This window comes from Maniola jurtina, chromosome Z, assembly GCF_905333055.1.
Source record: "Maniola jurtina chromosome Z, ilManJurt1.1, whole genome shotgun sequence".
In the NCBI taxonomy this organism is placed as follows: domain Eukaryota; kingdom Metazoa; phylum Arthropoda; class Insecta; order Lepidoptera; family Nymphalidae; genus Maniola; species Maniola jurtina.
The window spans coordinates 16,498,007-16,517,594 of NC_060058.1; the positions used below are offsets into that span (position 1 = coordinate 16,498,007).

General features: G+C 36.4%; 1 protein-coding gene across 1 annotated transcript in view; it reads left to right on the forward strand.

The window, feature by feature from the left end:
* Window positions 1–8,368, forward strand: part of LOC123880220 — a 108,720-nt gene extending 100,352 nt beyond the window's left edge. Inside the window, exons 10-11 of the mRNA XM_045928215.1 lie at window positions 3,821–3,934; window positions 7,187–8,368. Of these exons, the coding sequence (XP_045784171.1) occupies window positions 3,821–3,934; window positions 7,187–7,251 (179 nt within the window). The 3' untranslated portion in view covers window positions 7,252–8,368. The remainder of the gene's footprint in view (window positions 1–3,820; window positions 3,935–7,186) is intronic.
* Window positions 8,369–19,588: the final 11,220 nt, after the last annotated feature.

Consider the following 19,588-nt stretch of genomic DNA (forward strand, 5'->3'; position numbering starts at 1 on the left):
TGACATAGTCTTCTTAGACTAAACCCCCACCAAAAAAAAAATTACAAGTGTAAATTAAAAATTTATAACACCCCCGACAAGTGAAGGTTACAGTAACTAGAAAAGAGCTGATAACTTTCAAACGGCTGAACCGATTTTCTTGGATTATAGCTAAGAACACTCTCGATCAAGCCAACTTTCAAACAAAAAAAAAACTAAATTAAAATCGGTTCATTAGCTTAGGAGCTACGATGCCACAGACAGATACACAGATACACACATCAAAATTATAACACCCCTCTTTTTGGGTCGGGGCTTAAAAATGAAACGAAAAATAAATACATTCATTATTGTATCAACCGATAGGCGTCCACAGCTGGACATAGATGTTTTGTAGGAATTTTCACATCCCACGGTCTTATCCCTGCGACTCTTTTGATGGTATTTGTCCACCTAGTGAGGTTCTTCCAAAGCTAGGCTTTCCATTGCGAGGTCACCATTTTGGTATCTTGGGACCCAACGTCTATCGCTTTTCGAACTATGTACCTACCCTGCCCATTTCCTGCACTTCATACTAGGTTTATTTAAAGGTATGTAACATTTTTCGATGGATCTAGAAAAAACACTTAAACAAACTCGATCGTCCATCTTGGTCGGGCGATTCAAATAATACTCATAGTAATAAATCATCTTCAAAGTCTTAACTTTGTAATAATAACCGAGAATCTAAACTTACCATAAATATTAAAGTAACTAGAAATATTATTGATGGATAAAGTTGAACAACACTACTTAAAATACCTAATAATATTAAAGGTATTAAGATAGAGATGGAGTTAGAGATTAATAGATTTAGGGACGCATGTTTAACCCAGACAAAGCCAATAAATTGGTTAAAGTATATTAAATCTTAAGACCTATGAGTCCGAGGTTCGATCTCGGACTCGCACATTCTCTAAAAAAGAAGTAAATATCTACTGTGATCTGCATATCTGAGAGTTCTCCATAATAACCATTATCCTCAAAGATGTGTGAAGTCTTCCAATCCACAACTGGCAGAGTGGTAGATTATGGCCAAATCCTTCTCATTTTAAAAGAAGACCCGTGCTCAGTAATGAGCCGGTGATAGATTGATTATGATGATGACAAAGGCTTAGAACTACATATAACACTTGGGTAATTATTGTGGACTACTCTTTTACTATCGTGATGATTAGGTACGATAGAATATACTTACATTCTTTTAGAATTTTATAATCTATCTAATATTCATTTGTTTACTCCTTTTGGATGGCAGTTAATTAAAAAAAGGCTGTGTTAATACGAAATTATAATTGAACGTGAAAAGTAAATAGGTACGAAGATAATCCGGTTATGAGAATAATAATTTAATGCAAATGTTACCCGCAATGTACACGTTTTTACACTCACGACCGACCCGGTCATCGTATTAAATGAAAAGCGTTATTTTTTCTCAAAGCAGATACGAGTAGCTGTATCTAGTATACAAGTTTAACCACCCCGACTTATCAGACTATGTGCGTCCACTGCTGGACATAGGCCTTCCCAAGAGCGCGCCACCACACAGGATCCTCCGCCTTCCTCATCCACCCACTTCCCGCTATCTTCTTAAAGGTCATCCCACACTGCGCTTGCTGGCACGCGAACTCTCCACTCCACAGCACTTCACCGATTTTACTCGGTTGAAATTTATGAAAACTATTTATATTTCGTACATCGATTTTCTAGTTTGCCGCCTCGTAGGCTGGCCGGCTGGTGTTGAAATATCCAAAAGCGGTCTAAATAAAACTGTCGACAGTCGACACGTTGTCGGCGTCATGACATGTTCCCAATCGGTATTATTTTTACCCGACTACGACAAAGCCAAAAGGAAGGGTTATAATTTTAGCAGTCCATGTAAACCTACATAAGGTTTGTATGTGTGTCCCACCGTAGCGCCTTAACTACGGAGCCGATTTTGATGAATGAGGTGTCAATCGATTTGTTATTATAGTCCGGGAACATAGGCTATATTTTATACGAAAAAAATCGACCTGACGGATGTTACATCAGCGATCACTGCGCCAGAGAGTGCTCTAACATGCGTCACCTCTCTGCCTTTTATTATGAACATCGATATTGCCCGAGGGTTACGTAAATTGTACACGCCGATATATCGAATAGACGCCTCATTTCTCGAATAACGTTCCAGATCAACTCACGACGTATCAAACGACGTCCTTGAATGAGTCAAGTCGATTGAATAAATATACATGCAAAATGCCAATAGATACTAGTCTGTAACATAACATCTGAAGGTATGGACCAGTGACCTTATTGCGTAACTCAATGGAGCAGTAATTTTAGAATACAACATTCAGTTAATCAGTACTAAAACCCGCTACTACCCGCGAACCGCCGATAGATAGCGGTAGATTTAGTATAAAATTGTCTGGCTGTCGTTCGGTGAATTTTATCATAGTACTTTATTTATATTTATGAACTCAGAATTTTTTCCTCTTTCATTTGATATCCCACTCGATACAATACCAAAAAATATTTTTTGGAGACCTCCACTTCTTGGGATGTCAGGTCGATTTTTTTTTTTAGGTCAGGTATAAAATGTAGCCTATGCCACCCGGACCATCGATTAATACTTCATTTAACAAAATCGGCTCAGTAGTGTAGGTGCTATGATGGAACACACATAAATACAAACCTACATAGATACAAACATGCATACATAGACTGCTAAAATCATAACCCTTCCTTTTGGCTTTGCCGTAATCGGGTAAAAATGTGTTTGTTGTCACCGCAACAAAGCAGGCGGCATTTGTACGATCCATCTCAAACTCAAGCACAGTAATTTGATCAGCTTTGAATACATTCTGGAGCTTATTGTGTTATTTGTTGCACAAAGAGACTTTGAGTTGACTTCAAATAAAATTGTAGAGATGTTCTTGTTTAAAACTAAATGAACCCACGGCTATATTACGCGTGAATTTCCGTCAATTAACTTACATAATAATGCCCTGCAAGGCGTAATAACTTAGTGGTAAAGACATTCACTTACTAATTGAAGGTTGAGGGTTCGATTTCGGGCACGCACCTCTAACTTTTCAGAGTTATGTGCGTTTTAAGTCAATTAAATATGTATTGCGTCTTGCTTCTACGGTGAAGGAAAACATCGTGAGGAAACCTGCACACCTGAAAGTTCTCTATAATGTTCTCAATCTATAGAGCGCACTTTGACTTTGCTTAGACTTTGTTTCAGTTAAAACGAGACAGATTTATGCCAGCGTACCTATAACACTGTCTCGTTTTAACAGTATCTTCAGTCTGAGCAAAGATAAAGTGCGCTCTATATGTAGATCTTAGCCTTAGACACAAAACGTTTGAAGAATTTCTGACTACAAGGCATTTGAACTATCCGCTGTAATCTAAAGTTGAATAATGTTGGGTCGCTTGGTTCTAAAATATCTTGAAATTTGTCTCATTAATAAATAGCTTAAATTATTTGTCTTATTGTATGTCAATTATACAACTGATTTATTGAAGTTATCTTGAAAACTGAATTAGTCTTATCTTAATATAAAACACAAAAAAGTTTGTGCCTGTATCCGTCAGACTTTGGAATCATTCAATGGATGTGCCCCAAACTGGTTTCCCAAGATGGGTTTAAGATCAATAAAATAGGCAATTTTTTTAGCGTAGTAGTACACGCCCCCTAATTATTGAATATTTGTACATTGTTTGTTTTATTGTATGTCAATTTTAAAACTGTTTTACTGAACTTGAGGTCTGTGAGTTCTATCTATACTCTCTATAATTATTTTTGCAGCTTCCATGCTCTCAAAAGCAAGAAGTTCTGCAGTTAAAAAGCACGTAAAGTTTCCTGACGAGCAAAGCTGCATCGAAGAGGCGACTGAGGCGGCTGGCAATGAGCAGAAAGCGGGTAAGGCATTTTTTCTTTAAAAATAATATCAGCCATGCTAATCATGACTACTACTCCCCTTTCCCCTCCAATTAAGCGAAAAGCTTGTGCTAGGAGTAGGTACGACAATAGTGCAACGGGTTGTCGTGCGTTGTCGACAGCAAAAAGAAAATATTCTAATTTGGTAGACAAATAAAATCATTGAGAATGCCGCCAATCAAGGATAAGAAATACGATGTCGACAACGCACGACCACGGCATTCGTATTGAATCTTACTCGAGACGATGATAAGCTATAAATGACTAAGCATCTATCTTGTTTCTTTCTTTTTAATTTATTTTACTACCAAGTCGGGTTCAAGTTGTCTCATTTTTCCGTAGTCGGATTATAGTTTTTTCAACTTTTTTTTTTGTAAATTTAATTTCATTTAATAAACAAAAGCACTACAGTTCACCTATTTTATTACTTTGCCCAAGATAGGGTGGGCATTATTCATAATGGCCGGGAAAAGTGATTAATCATGCTGTTTTAATCACATTGTCCAATTAAGTCGGGCATTATTAATACAGACCGGCCATTATTAATAGTCCCCGGACATATCAAATTGCCCGTAACAGATACACATACATACATACCTAGACTACTAAAATCATTTCCTTTTGGCTTTGCCGCAGTCGGGTAAATAAAAAATGCATAGTTCGAAAAACCGATAGACGTTAGGGCCGCAAGGTGCTGAAATGGCGACCTCTCACGGGAAAGCGCAGCGTTGGAAGATCTCCCATTGGGTGGACGGACCTCAGGTAAGTCACAGAAAGCCGCTGCATTCATGCGGCACAACACCGTGGTGTGCAGATTTATGTCAAGCAGTGCAAGCAAGGACACAAGATGTGGATTACAAGGCGTTCACCTCAGAAAAAACAAATGTAGGGAGGCGTTTCTAAAATCATTGGAGTTCACTCACTATAATTACTGGTACCAGGGAGGTTGTCATTTTGTTTCCAAATCAAATTAAAAAAACATAAAGCTTTGCGATATCTTTTCCAAACCGGTTGTTAAAAACCGATTTGTTGATTATTTCGCTATTTGTGGCGAACATGTGCCGTATGAATGGCTTTGTACTCAGAGGAGCAATTGTTCGAAATATATTTGCCAATTAAAGTGGCCAGTGCTATGAAAAATATTGGAAGAATTTCATTGGTTGAAGAGCAATGACTTATTTGAAGAAAAAAAAACCGGCCAAGTGCCAGTCAGACTCGCGCACCGAGGGTTCCGTACTCGGGTATTTTTTCCGACATTTTGCACGATATATCAAAAAGTATTATGCATAAAAATAAATAAAAATCTGTTTTAGAATGTACAGGTACTCTTTCATATGATGCCCCACTTGGTATAGTTATTTTACTTTGAAAATTGAAACATATTTTTTTTTTTTTTTTAATTATGTAACCACAAATTCACGGTTTTCGGATTTATACCTTTACTTGTGTTATAAGACCTATCTCCTTCCCTAATTTAAGATTCTAGGTCAACGTGAAGTACCCTATAGGTTTTTTGACAGACACGACGGACGGACGGACGGACAGACAGACAACAAAGTGATCGTATAAGGGTTCCGTTTTTCCTTTTGAGGCATGAAACCCTAAAAACCGGCCAAGTGCCAGTCAGACTCGCGCACTGAGGGTTCCGTACTCGGAATATACTCGTATATTTTCACGTTCCATCGTACTGGACATTCGTTCAAGGTCGTCCACGATGGATATAGAATAGACTAAAATAGACACTGCATGCAATGGTGGGCACCTGCCTACGTTGCAGCCTTGCGTCCATTGTTGTTTTTCACCTTTTATCGTGTATGTAGATGAAGTTATGACGTAGTTATCTATAGCATAGATTAATGGTACAAAATAGAAGTTGCACTGAAATCATAATTAATCTTGAACAAAAACCAGCCTTAGGGCGTTTGTGCACTCATTCGTATAAATATAAATTAAAATGTTATTAAAGAACTACAATAACCTTTGTATGCATAATGTATGCATAATATATTCGGTAATAAATTAAATTTTTTCTTTTTAGTGTTTGTTAATAACAACAACAATGAAGTCAGTTTTTTTGGAAATTTTTCATTACATCTAGGTAATATGACTTTCGCGTAGACGTGTAAAAAACAAGTGAAAATAATGACTTCCTCTTGTTTTCGAAGTCATTTATTGCGACGTCACGTGGTTTAATGGCTGCTTAAAGTTTAAGCTCTCTCGGGAAACTCCTCTTTTTAATTGATGATCCAACTTCGCTGATTAAGATGTTTTGATGTGCTCACAATATATGTGCACAAGCTTTTATGTCTGCATAATAACTTTTCTCTCTCTCTTTTACTTATATAATACTAGATGATACCCGCAATTTCGCCCGCTTAGATTTAGCTCTTTTAAAAATTCCGCAGAAACTCTTTAATTTTCCGGGCTAAACATTTGTATAAATGTCTGCAATGCAATGCAACCTCTGTACCCATATAAATTGGTTAAACGGATGGGCCTTTAAGAATCCCGTGGGAACGCTATGATTTTCTGCGATAAAAAGTAGCCTACATATGTTCTTCCCCAGGATATAAGCTAACTATAAAGTTAATTACCAAACATCCTTAAACTGTTCGGCCGTGAAAAGCTAGCAGATAGACAGACACACTTTCGCATTTATAATATTAGTATGGATTCATTTACAATCCATTTTATAAATGCGAAATTGTTTGAATCTTTGTTGGTTGGTCCTTCAATCACTGTCAACGGAGCAACGGACTGACATGGTTTTTTGATTGTACTTACCTATATAGATAAGTGTACCTAGAGAGTGACATAGTGACTTTTGTTCTTGTAAATCGTGAAGAAATGGTGCGTACAGAGTTCCCATGTGATTTTTAAATACCTAAAGTAAGAGCATCACCTAGTTAGTTACCTATTTTATAATACTTTCTTAATAACAACAAAATGCAATGCAATTTATACATAGGCCTTTAGCCTCAATAGCTCAACGGTTACTGGAGCGGACTGAAATCCGAAAGGTCGGCGGTTCAAATCCTTCACATTGCACTAATTGTCGTACTCATTCTTAGCACAAGCTTAACGCTTAGTTGGAGGGGGAAGGTAGGGAGGGAGGGTCATAATTAAAATGGCTAATATTCTTTAAAAAAAAACATAGGTCTAAACCAGTAAATCTAGGTCCCACGTAGCATACTTTTCGTCCAAATCAGTAACATATTTTGTTGTTTGACACAGATTCTCGTGTAATCAGTTCGCTATGGATGGAGCTAGAGACAGAGACCCGAGTGCCGGAGCGCTGACGGCGTCGAAGCGAGCAGTATTACCGGCCAGTGACGCGCGCTCGCATCGAGCGGCGCAAGATGTCCGCCGCTGGAATACCGCCCGCTGACCACACCAAGGAATCCTATCAGTAAGTCCTATTCGTAAGCGTGTCAACCCTATATCTGTAAACGTCTTCACCCTATCTGTTAGCGAAATAGTCTCTCTCCTCCTTAAAAGCATCATAGATGCTATTGTCCTTTGCTTACGCATTCATATTCAAATAAGAGTGCATTACAGTCCAGGCCTGAAATAAAGCGATTACTGGCTGAGGCGAAGCCGAGGAAGTGATATTGAACAATAAAAAAAAATATATAAAATATAAAAATAAAATAAATAACATATAGGTAAAAAAAAACAACTTCGTCATCAGTATGACACTGTCCAGCAATTTCCATTACAGACCTCTTGGGAAGTCCTCTATAATGAAATCCTTTCTTTAGTAAATTGCAGTTTAGGAGAAAGTGAATCGTCTTCCAAAAAGGAGTTTCCGAATTGGCGCGTTTTGGCTTTATATTCTGTGTATAGAAGTACACCGATTTTTCCAAGGTTTCTGGATGGTCGACCTATTTGCAAAAAAATTTTTTATTCGATAGAGAATTTTAGGGCAATAGTATCATAGTTTTTTTGGATCCAAATCTTTAATACTGATGCTGCAGAGTTACTGCCTACTGTTGAAGATGAATTAATATTGTAGCAACAAAACGAGTTAATGTAGACCCAATGTTTTTTTCGTATTATTGAATACAAAAATTAACGTGGGTAAAAATTACACTTGTTTCGTTACTCTCAAATTCTCACAATAGGCCTGGTTTAAAATCACTAATGACAAATCAACAAACAATTTTCGCATTTATAGGTAGACCTATAAATGCGAAAGTGTGTTTTTGTTCATTTGGCCTTCAATCACGTCAACGGAGTAATGGATAGACGTGATTTTTTGAATTATAGTTGTAAGACTTGGAGAGTGCAATTTTTTTCTCTATCGAATAAAGAAAAACATACAGAAATACAAATACTTAGCGCCGAATTGAGAACCTGCTCCTTTTCGGATGTCGGTTAAAAATATTTTTGATGTATTCCTATCATTTGGGACAATCAAATCCCACCAAAAACATTTCATGTAAAAAGGTAGCCAAGACTCACAAGTTCATAATGTTTTCACTGTTAAAAAGTTATGAGATCTCTAGTAGAGCCAAGCCCCTAGCTGAGCTTAGATTTGTGCTGGCCATGGGAGCTATCCCAAGTCCAAAGTATATAGCTTTTAAATGTTCTTGACTATATCACATTTATAACAATAAATAACAAATCACTCTACTTACAAGCTCTGATTCTACAAACCCTACATCTTGGTAAAAAAAGGACGGCTTGGCCGTTTAATGTTCGTAAAACATGACATAACATATTTTAAGGCCATATGGAATAGTTTGTTCACAATTACTAATTTGTATTGTACTTCGTGATGGTCGCAGAAGCTATTCCGGGCTTAAATGTCATTTCAGATAAAAAATCCACGAACTGTAAACGGCCAAGCCGTACTTTTTTACCAAGATATAGGGTTTGTAGAATCAGAGCTTGTAAGTAGAGTGATTTGTTATTTATTGTTATAAATGTGATATAGTCAAGAACATTTAAAAGCTATATACTTTGGACTTGGGATAGCTCCCATGGCCAGCACAAATCTAAGCTCAGCTAGGGGCTTGGCTCTACTAGAGATCTCATAACTTTTTAACAGTGAAAACATTATGAACTTGTGAGTCTTGGCTACCTTTTTACATGAAATGTTTTTGGTGGGATTTCATTTCTTTTTGGCAGGTGCCCTAGATTTTTTTTGGATCTATTTCTTGTAGGTACATCATTTACATGGCCCACTCTCTATCGTTACCTCTTTTTTTTAAAGCTTTTATTCAACTTGCAATGTACTCGTATGTAAATATGTTTGTTCGGGTGGAATCTTGCAACTCAATTTTGAAGCAGATATACCAAACTTCAGTCTTTTAGGACTTCAGGAAACACAGATACTTGATACGTTTGATAAATCTGCCACGGACATCTTATCTTGAAAACTTTAGTATTCGAGTAACAGATTTTACAGATATGCATCTCATATACGAGGGGATGAAGGGGGACCCGATTTCTTAATTTATCTGTTGTTCATAATTCTTGAAATTCCTGCTTAATGCCAAATTTCAGTCTTCTAGGACTTCGGGAAGTACCCTAGAATTACAGACTAGAAGTTTTGACTGTCAATAAATCTGAAACTATAAAAGCTAGACAATTGATACTCAGTGAGTTTAATAAATCTGCCAAGGACATCTTATCCTGAAAATATCAGCATTCTAGCGACAGAATTTACAGATTTGCTTTTCTCATAAGAGGCGTAGAGGGGGGGCAATTTCCAATTTCTTAATTTTCCTGTAGTTTGTATGCAATTTCTAGTCTACATACCAAATTTCAGTCTTCTAGCACTTCGGGAAGTACCCTAGAATTACAGACTAGAAGTTTTGACTGTCAATAAATCTGAAACTATAAAAGCTAGACAATTGATACTCAGTGCGTTTAATAAATCTGCCAAGGACATCTTATCGTGAAAATATCAGCATTCTAGCGACAGAATTTACAGATTTGCTTTTCCCATAAGAGGCGTAGAGGGGGGGCAATTTCCAATTTCTTAATTTTCCTGTAGTTTGTATGCAATTTCTAGTCTACGTACCAAATTTCAGTCTCCTAGGACTTCGGGAAGTACCTTAGAGGTTTTGAGTAGAGGTTTTGATGATCATCAGTGAGGGACGAAATCGGCGTATTTTAGGTATCAGTAAATCTGTAACTATAAAAGCTAGATATTTGATACTTGGTATATTTGGTAAATTTGCTGAGGACACCTTATATTGAAAATTTCAGCTTTCTAACGTCATCCAGACCGAAGTTATGACGGGTCGAAAATACGGCGAAACACTTCGAGAAAAAGGTACGTAGCGCCCCGGCCGCCGTTTGGCTCGTCTTGGCGGGGGCACTGCCGTGCCCCCTGATGTGTAGGCAAGGGACAACGCCTTTTATGTTGCTTTTAAGGAGCGGACCCTGGAAAGTCTCTCATTGATTAAATTGTAACATTCCTCTTGCTATAAGACGACTGTATAGCCAGATAGAACAGGGTACTCGGAAGATAATGAAAAGCTTAAGAACATAATGGACGTCAAGATGTATTTCTTATATTTCTATTCTTGTATAAGATTAGTGCATTGATATATATAATCCAGAGATATCAACTCGTACTTATTTTTAATATTACTAACATAAATTACATAATATATTCATTTGACGGCTTGTCTGTACACATTCCTTTTTAAATTTCTGAATATCTTTATTTCCCCAATTTTGTCTTATCCTTTATATGGGATCATCCTGAAAGCACAACTTATTTATAATTCAAAAAAATCAGAATTGTTCAATAAAAATTATATCATTGATCTTATCTAAATAAGGAACAGGCAAATCCCATACTTTTCGTGCACTTTATTATATTTACTTAATAATAATAATTTATGTAAAGTTTTTATTATTTAAAATTTTACGTTTGGTGAAATTACTCAATTCAATTAATTTTTCCCTTGAGCATGTGTATCTTTGGGTTATGTATATCAATAGAGTACGTATAAAATAAGAAACGGTCGCTCAAACTGATAGGATGTCGATAAATAATAATCGCTCTCTCACATTTGTACTAAATACCGTAAATGTACCAAAATACAATATTTATTTAGCTTCAAGCCAAAGTATTACTATAACCTACATCTTGAATAAACAAAGTTTTATATGTGAATAAATATTATATTGTATGGTAACAGTAAGGCATATTATGTTACTTCGCAACGTTGTTATTTGTGAACAATTGACAAATAACAATGTTACTAGGCAACTTATCGACAGATAACCGATAGGCCGATATAACCTATAAAAAGTAGGAACTGGACGTAGTAGGCTCCATGACACTGGGCTACTTTACGAGCTGCTAGTTGGCGAGTTCAAAAGCTAGCGAGGGAGTGAGTAAGCGACTGTCGATGATACACAAAACGTTCCACTCGTTCCGTAGCCAACTAGCTAGCGAGTTGGAACCACGTTGTTTTACGTGGCGTGCTGTCTGCGTTAATCGTTTTTTTTAAGCTGAAAAATGAAATGGAACATGTGAATCGTGATATAATACAGTTTCTCAACACTTACTCGTACGAACCTATTTCATTTAATATACAAGAGACTCCCGCGTGAACTACTCTTGACATTTTAGCTTTAATTGCCAAAACGCAGATGTTCGCAATTGTTCACTATCAGCGTTGATGACACATGGCTAGTTAATATAATCACTGCGCTTGCGCATGTTTGTTAGTTAGTAGGAAACAGTTGGCTCGTGTCGACCGAAGCCGTGTAGGTACACTCCTATGTGGTCCGAGGCCTGAAGGACCATTTCCCAGTAGGCCCTTTCGATGTCATCGACCGTGGGCTCTCCGTTAGGGAAGTGCATTTGTAGGGCCGTGCTGCTGACCTTCCTAAAAGTAGCCGGCGGCATTTAGCGGCCGGCCTTGACACACTCTTCAACGTCGAGTATTGCTTCACGAAGGTTGGTTTCTTCCTCACTCAACTCTCCCTTGTCTGAAGACGGAACCAAAGGGCGTCAAAGGGCAGGAAAGGGTTGGTCAAAGTGCTAGTAAATTGCTTTATACAGCGGCAGTAGGCAGGAGATCAAAACACATAAATATTAGGTGTCATTATGTTAGAGGATTAGCTGAAGCAAAAGAAATCGAGACAAACTTGATGCGGCTTGATTTTTTAACAAAGAGTTTATGTAAACCTAAGTTTGAATTTTGTCTTCAGTATGTTGGTTCGTATTCAGTGGAGGTTGTGAAATAGAGATCGTAATGTGTATACCGACCTGCTTTAATGTAATAATACTTAACTTAATAATACCTGCTTTAATTGTAAATTAAAAATTTATAACACCCCCGACAAGTGAAGACAAGTGAAAATGCTGCTTACGTAACTATATTATTACTATAGTAATCTGAAAACTAAACACGTCACCCATTCTGTCGCGTTTCATACTTGTGCATTTTGGGGTGGTGACCATGGGCTTGGGGGTGACCATGGGATCTGTCATCCCGTCTCGCGGAATCCACGAGTGACCGGAGGGCTGGCAGTTACCTCGGTCAGTATATTAGTCAGACCATTTAACGCGCCAGCTTTCTGGGCATCTTGCCTCGTTCCGGTATATTTAAATATTATATTATACCATGATTATAGTAACTAGCCCCAAATCAATAATAGAGGTTCCATCGATCTAAAGAGAAAAAAAATCAATTTCCATTTTCTAATGTTCTTCTCACTGTCACTGCCATGACCTATGTTTTCTTTACTGTCTTCATCGTCCACCTCCAATGGAAAAAATCAGTTTTGCCACATGAGAAAGATAAGACCACGAAAATATGCAATTTTTGCAGTTCCCACATCGGTTATCTGTCGAATCTTCTGTTATTATGATAAGTTACCTATTATTTGTACCAAAAGATTGTATCAAAGATTTATTAAAAGAACGGTATAAATTAGAAGTAATGCTGCATAGCAGCTATAAAATAGTTAAGTATAGAATATATCATAAACTGTAAAATTGAGCAGGTGGTTAGATCAGTACTTTAGTTTTCCTTGGCTCACTTAAGACGATCGTCTAGTTGTAAATTTTCATACAAAAAGCGATAACGTTTTTCTCCCCGTAAATGTAATCTAATTTTTAGAAATGTTGTAGGTATAATGAAGAACTATATACATGTACGTTTTAACATTACTGAAATATTTCTTATTTTAAAAGTTACTAGCGTCTTGATATCCATATTTTTGACCTAAAAACTTGCTTGAGTATTTTTAATTTTACTAAATTAAAATACTAAAATAATAAAACGTACGAGCCTAGATTAAGGTGTACTGAATGTAAAATTGTTTAATTTGTTAACGATTGGGGGGTAAAAACGTTATCACTCGAAAACAATATTTTTTCAAGAATAAAATGTAGGCAAATGCCTACTGGACTCGCAACTCTCTCTATCGCATGATACGGAGAAGGCAGCGAAGGTGTGTGAAACAGATAGCATTTTTGAAAGTACCTATTCGAGTCGCGTAAGAGATAAAAAAGAGATTTCCTTTATAATGTAGTCAAGAAATAAGTCTTTTTGTTTGTATTCTTTGTAACCGAAGGTCGTCCGTGACTTTAAATGATACAAAATGGCATATGATGTTATAGGTTAAGTAGCATTAAGATTTTATGATGATGGTAAAATAAAGAACTGAAAAAATAATGAGTATTGAATATTTACTATCAATTTTATTATACGAATTATTATTTTATTGCGGCAAAACAATTATTGTAAATATTTCGCTTGACTAATTTTTCTGTTCTTTACAAATTATTCTTTACGAAAACCAACAAATATTGAGTAAGTATAAGAAATTATGTAAATATATACAGACCAATAAAGAAATTTCGAATTTAAATTCAAATTCAATAATGTATTAAGGCCAACTTGTGGCGCTTATGCACGTCAAGATAAGCAAAAGCGCCAAAAGAGGGCCTGTATATAGTATATAATATTAATATAAAATATAGAGATATAAGTACAAGCTTGAAGACATTTCCCGTATGGGGGTGCGCTTCTTAAGTGAAATGTCTCTTTGATCGTGTCACTCTCTCTCCCCTCATGTACAAATACAAAAAGATAACTCTATTGAATGTTATGTGTTTGTTTTTCCTGTGTCTACAATCTGCATATTCAATTATGTTTAAAACAACTTGTTTAGAATTGAATAAAGTCTAAATGAATGATTTTGTTTTTTTATTTAAAGGACTTTCCTAACTTCTCCCCTCTAAAGGTGAACGCACTCTTATCGTCGTCGTGAATCGTCCGAATCTTAGACGCGCGGAAGTGTGCGAGATTTCACAAGATTTCATATACACAATTCTCAAATTCATTTCATTCGACTCGGATAAATGTGCGTTCACCTCAAGGCGTTCATAAGACCGCGCTCACTTCGTACGAAATTCGTTTTCCTCATAAGGTTTCGTACGAAATTCGATCGTGCAGAAAAGTACGAATGATTCCAACCCTTCAAGTATTATGGCAGCGCGGCCACACAGTTAAGTCGTACGTACGAACAAATTTCTTATGAAAACGTATGCAAAGTGAGCGCGTTCCGAAGCAGTCGTAGAACTATTTGTTTGATAGCTTACGCACTATATCCGACTTCTGTTATCCGAGTTCTGTCCGTCGTGCGTGAGAATATCTCGGATATGCCTCTGATTCAAATCGGATATATGACGTAAATATATATGTCAAAGATGACTGAATAGCTTGGATTTAGATCAGAGATCAGATTAGTGCGTCAGCAATATCCGAATTCGGTCCGAGTTTTTTAAATCCGTATTTTCCCGGATATAAAAGGGAGCGGTTACGCACTCATCCGAATGAGTGCGTAATGGCTCTTACACTCCGAGATCTGTGACTCTAGCATATCTCTATATCACTCTAGCATAATTTTCAGCTTAACTTACGTTAACTCTACGTACCATATCACTGTTAACAGGGCTCTCTCCGTCACTCGCTTCATACAATCGTAGTTCCAATTTCATTTGAATCCAACCAAAATCCATGAAATTTTGCAGACATTCTAGAAACTAATATCTGTGTCTGTGGTGTTTTAGATTTTTCTAAAAATATGTAGTTTTAAAATTACAGGGGCACAAAGATTTGTATGTAAATTTTTAAGACCGCATAACTTTGAAATCGAATATTTTAACAGAAATCTGGAAAATCACAAACATAGATATTAGTTTCTGAATATGTCTGCAAAATTTCACGGACTTTGGTTGCTTAATATTCAAATGAAATTGGAACTACGTTTGTATGGAGCGAGTGACGGAGAGACCCCTCTTAATGATCAGTCTGTCAATTAGTCTGTTAATTATCTATGGTCGGAGAACGGACTGAAAAAATTGAGAAAAACAGAGTGATTTGAAATTACCGTACATTTTGGAAGATTATCCAACAGTTTATGTTAACTTGAAAAACTGTGCTTAGATATCTGAAGTTCTGTACCACTTTTCGTCCACACTAAATGACAGATTTATGCACAGTTACTACCCTCATGCAGTGGGTGATTACGAATTGCCCTTGCTTGCACCCACACCAGTGGGTACCACCCACCAACCAATTTCAACCAGTGCACTCACCTTGGATGCACGGGTTGATATTGGACTAGGGATTCTGAACATGACAATGTCTGCGCAGAGGATTAGGATTATTGTCCGCAGCGGACAAAAATCTCTCATATTTTGTTTCAGTATTTCGCCTTACTATTAGCTGTGCTATTAGTAAGTCAGTTTTGTCCTCCGCGAACAATAATAGTCCCTCGTCTGCGCAAGCCGTCATAAGGTTACAGGTGGACAGGGGCATCAAACGAGTCGCAGGGAGTTGCTGGATAGCGAGAGATGCAAGACACCTAGTCCAGCTGTGGGCGTCCATCGTTTGTCGATGATGGTATGAGTAAGTAAAAACCCGGCCAAGTGCCAGTCGGACTCGCACACGAAGAGTTCCGTACCATCGTCCAAGATATACCTAACACTTTTATGCAAACGGGAAACGGATATCCTTTCAGAATGAAAATCCGTTATAGAAGAAAAAGTTACAGGTGCGGGACTCCATCCTGCAAATAAGAGGCGGTCAAATCACACTGAAATAAAGGCGAAAGTTTGTGTGTAGTGTGTACCTATGTGTGTATGTTTGTTAATCCTTCACGCAAAAACTACTGGACGGGTTTGGCTGAAATTTGAGAGATAAATAATCCTGGAAGCACATAGGCTACTTTTATCCCGGAAAATCAAAGAGTTCCCACGGTATTTCGAAAAACCTAAATCCACGCAGACGAAGTCGCGGGCATCAGCTAGTTTTATTATACTTTTAAAACGGTATTTTAGGCATTGCTCATGTTGCCCATACCTTCTTATAGAATCATCAACCCATCGCCAGCCAATTACTAAGCATGGGTCTCCTCTCAGAATGAGAAGGGGTTTGGCCATAGCCTGCCACGCTGATCAACTGTGGATTGGAAAACTTCACGCACCTTTAATTTATGGAGAACTCTCAGGCATGCAAGTTTCCTCACGATGTTTTCCTTCACAGTTAAAGCTAGTAGTAACTAGCTTTAACTGTGTGTGTGCACGCACTAGGTGCGTGCCCGAAATCAAACCCACGACCTCTCGAATAGGTGGCAGGCGTCTTTACCACTAGGCTATCACAATTCCAACTCGTAGCAATAGTGCTCGTATATGTATATGTAGATTAGAACCACGACCTTGGTGTTACACTGAAAAATCCAGATTGCTTTTGCAGAAGGCTCTTTGAAATACCAAAGTACATAGTTATAGCTAAGCAAGGCTGGTTATTTATCAACTTTTAATTGGATGGAAAAGCTTTGACGCCCTGACAAAGATGCGTAATTCAAAGAGCCGGAGTTAGTACAGAATGATTTCAGAATGAGCTTATATATGTATATTTAGCCATACAGACACATTTTGTAGAATCTTCACTTTAATTATTATCCCTTTTGTAACTTTAGTACTTGTGTTTACTTTTAAATGATTTCACATACCTAATTTATTAGTTGATCATGATAGAAAAATCAATGTATTTACTAAGTATATCTAGTTATTAAGTTTATATACCTATGTTTAATCGCTAGTAAAACTTTATATAATAATAAAAATAAAATATAATAAGCTTAATTATTGTGTGAATACCTATCCTCGTCGATGTGTTCGCTGCCGGCGCCGTAACATATCTTTATACAATGTAAGTATACTTAGATGATGATAAAGTTGATGAGGTTCAATCCATACTAATAATAGATACAAATAGGAAAGTTCGTCTGTCTGTCTGTCTATCTGCTACCTTTTCACGGCTCATCAGTTTAACCGATTTTAATAGATACAGATCTGACTTGTACCAATATACTATTATACTATACCAATATACTATTACTATTTGGGTCAGAATATAAAAGAGTTCCCAGCAATTATCATTTTCTTTTAAACCACCTTCACGTTAAGTTATCAATGATAAATATAAACAATAGCTCAATGTATGTATAATGTAATAAATACTCACATTATAATATTATGCTTAGGATTTAGGAACTATCTGAAACTGGCAGTGGTAAATGAAAAACGCCTGCTATAAAAGAATAGCAATCACGTTAGCGTACAACTTAGCCTTTCCAATAGATAATTAAACAAAACTTTAAAAAGTACTTAAAAACTAACAAATCTTCGATTTTTTTAACGATAAATTTTATTTTACTTTATAAAATAAAAATAACCACCCCTACCAAAACATTTATGATTTAACATAACTACCTTTTGGGTATAAGTCTGGTTTTCGATCGAAAAACAAAAATGAATGATCATCTTTCAAATTTCCGGATTTATGGATGCCATTTATATTCTTATTTTTGATATACGGCTCTAATATATTCTCGTATTTAATCGACACACAAAATATTGCTCGCATTTTTTCTATTAGAAATGGGTATTATTTCCATCACTAGCTGATGCCCGCGACTTCGTCCGCTTGAATTTCTTTGATTTTCCTGGACAAAATAGCCTATGTTACTCTCCATGTCTTCAATTATATGCATGAACAAAATCAGCTCAATCCGTCGCTCGTTGCAGCGTGATTAAAGAACAAACCAACAAACAAACACACTTTCGCATATTTTATAATATGGACCCAGTCCTATTATTTTTCAAAGTCCTTTGGTACCACCACACAGTTATTTTTATCACATAACTCTCTTGTCTTCCAGATGCCCTGTCCAACTTTACTTTCGTTTTTTAGGGTTCCATACCTAAAAGGGAAAAAAGGACCCTTTTAAGATCATATCGTTGTCTGTCTGTCAAGAAACCTAGAGGGTAGATAATATGCTACCCGTTGACCTAATCACAAGTAAGGGTAAGATCCGAAACCGTGAATTTGAATGTAGCATATATGAACATTGGTAAAATATGTATATGTACGTAACTAATTCGTAGAACTAGTAGTTGCGAAATAGTTCAGCGTAAAGCATGTAGATGGCGTTGCTCAATTTTAAATTTATTTTATAAAATCGATGTTTATTATTTCGTGGTGTAGCGGCAATCGAAATACACATTCTGTGAAAATTTCAACTCTCTACCTATTACTGTTAAAAAAGCCGACTTCAATAACCACCAACACTAAAAAAAAGGTAATTTATTACCCAATATAATATGTATGAGTTAAGGTGGAAGAGACGGGCCTGCCCGCGAAAATCAAATTTAATTTGGTTTTTCGCAATTTGTAAACTAATACGACAACGTAGGCTTATGGTATTTTAATTGCGACAATTGCAGTATCATCTTCACAGGTTTATATAAAAATCTTTACTTGAAAGGGTCCAGTTTAAGAAATTAGCTCTAGTATCGATTATTCTCACAAATTAGTCGATACTAGAGCTAATTTCTTAAACTGGACCTATTCAAGTAAAGGTTTTTATATAAACCTGTAGTTCTACAATAATATTTTGGAGTCGGTGCCAATGAAATTGGTATATTGTGGAGTCTCAAAAAATATTAAGAATAGACGATTCGCGTAGCTAATTATCTAATTTTGCAGTTGGCACAGGCTCTAGAAAATATAATTATAGAAGTACATAGCTCATGTATATGTCTCAGCGAATTGGCCAATATCCCTTAGGGATATGGTTAACTCCCGGGAGATGTCAAAACGATAATTCGATTAGACCATCTCACTAAAGAAATCTAGTGATATTGGAAAAATGAAACAAATAGTATATTAAATTTACATTTATTAAAATTTTCGGTCTTCATATTAAAATTTTTCTTTTTTCAATGGGATAATATAGTAAACTAAGCAGATTATATTACTTTTAGTTCTTAACATAATATACTATTCCATGTTTCTTTACTTTATCATAAAGAAACATTGAACTAATACAATTTACATAATAAAGATTAAATATTAACATAACATACATTAATTAATTATTCATTTATTAAACACAGTACATGCATAATGTTATTATAACGTTGAACCGTTTTAAAAGGTCACTTTTGATAGCTGTCAAAGGATGGATTAAGCTCTTTTAAGCCCGCTCTACACTTACGGTTGCGACACTCACAAAACACTGTGTGGGATGTTGTTGACGTCCACACTATACTTGAGCCCAATTGACTACTTTTAGAAAGTA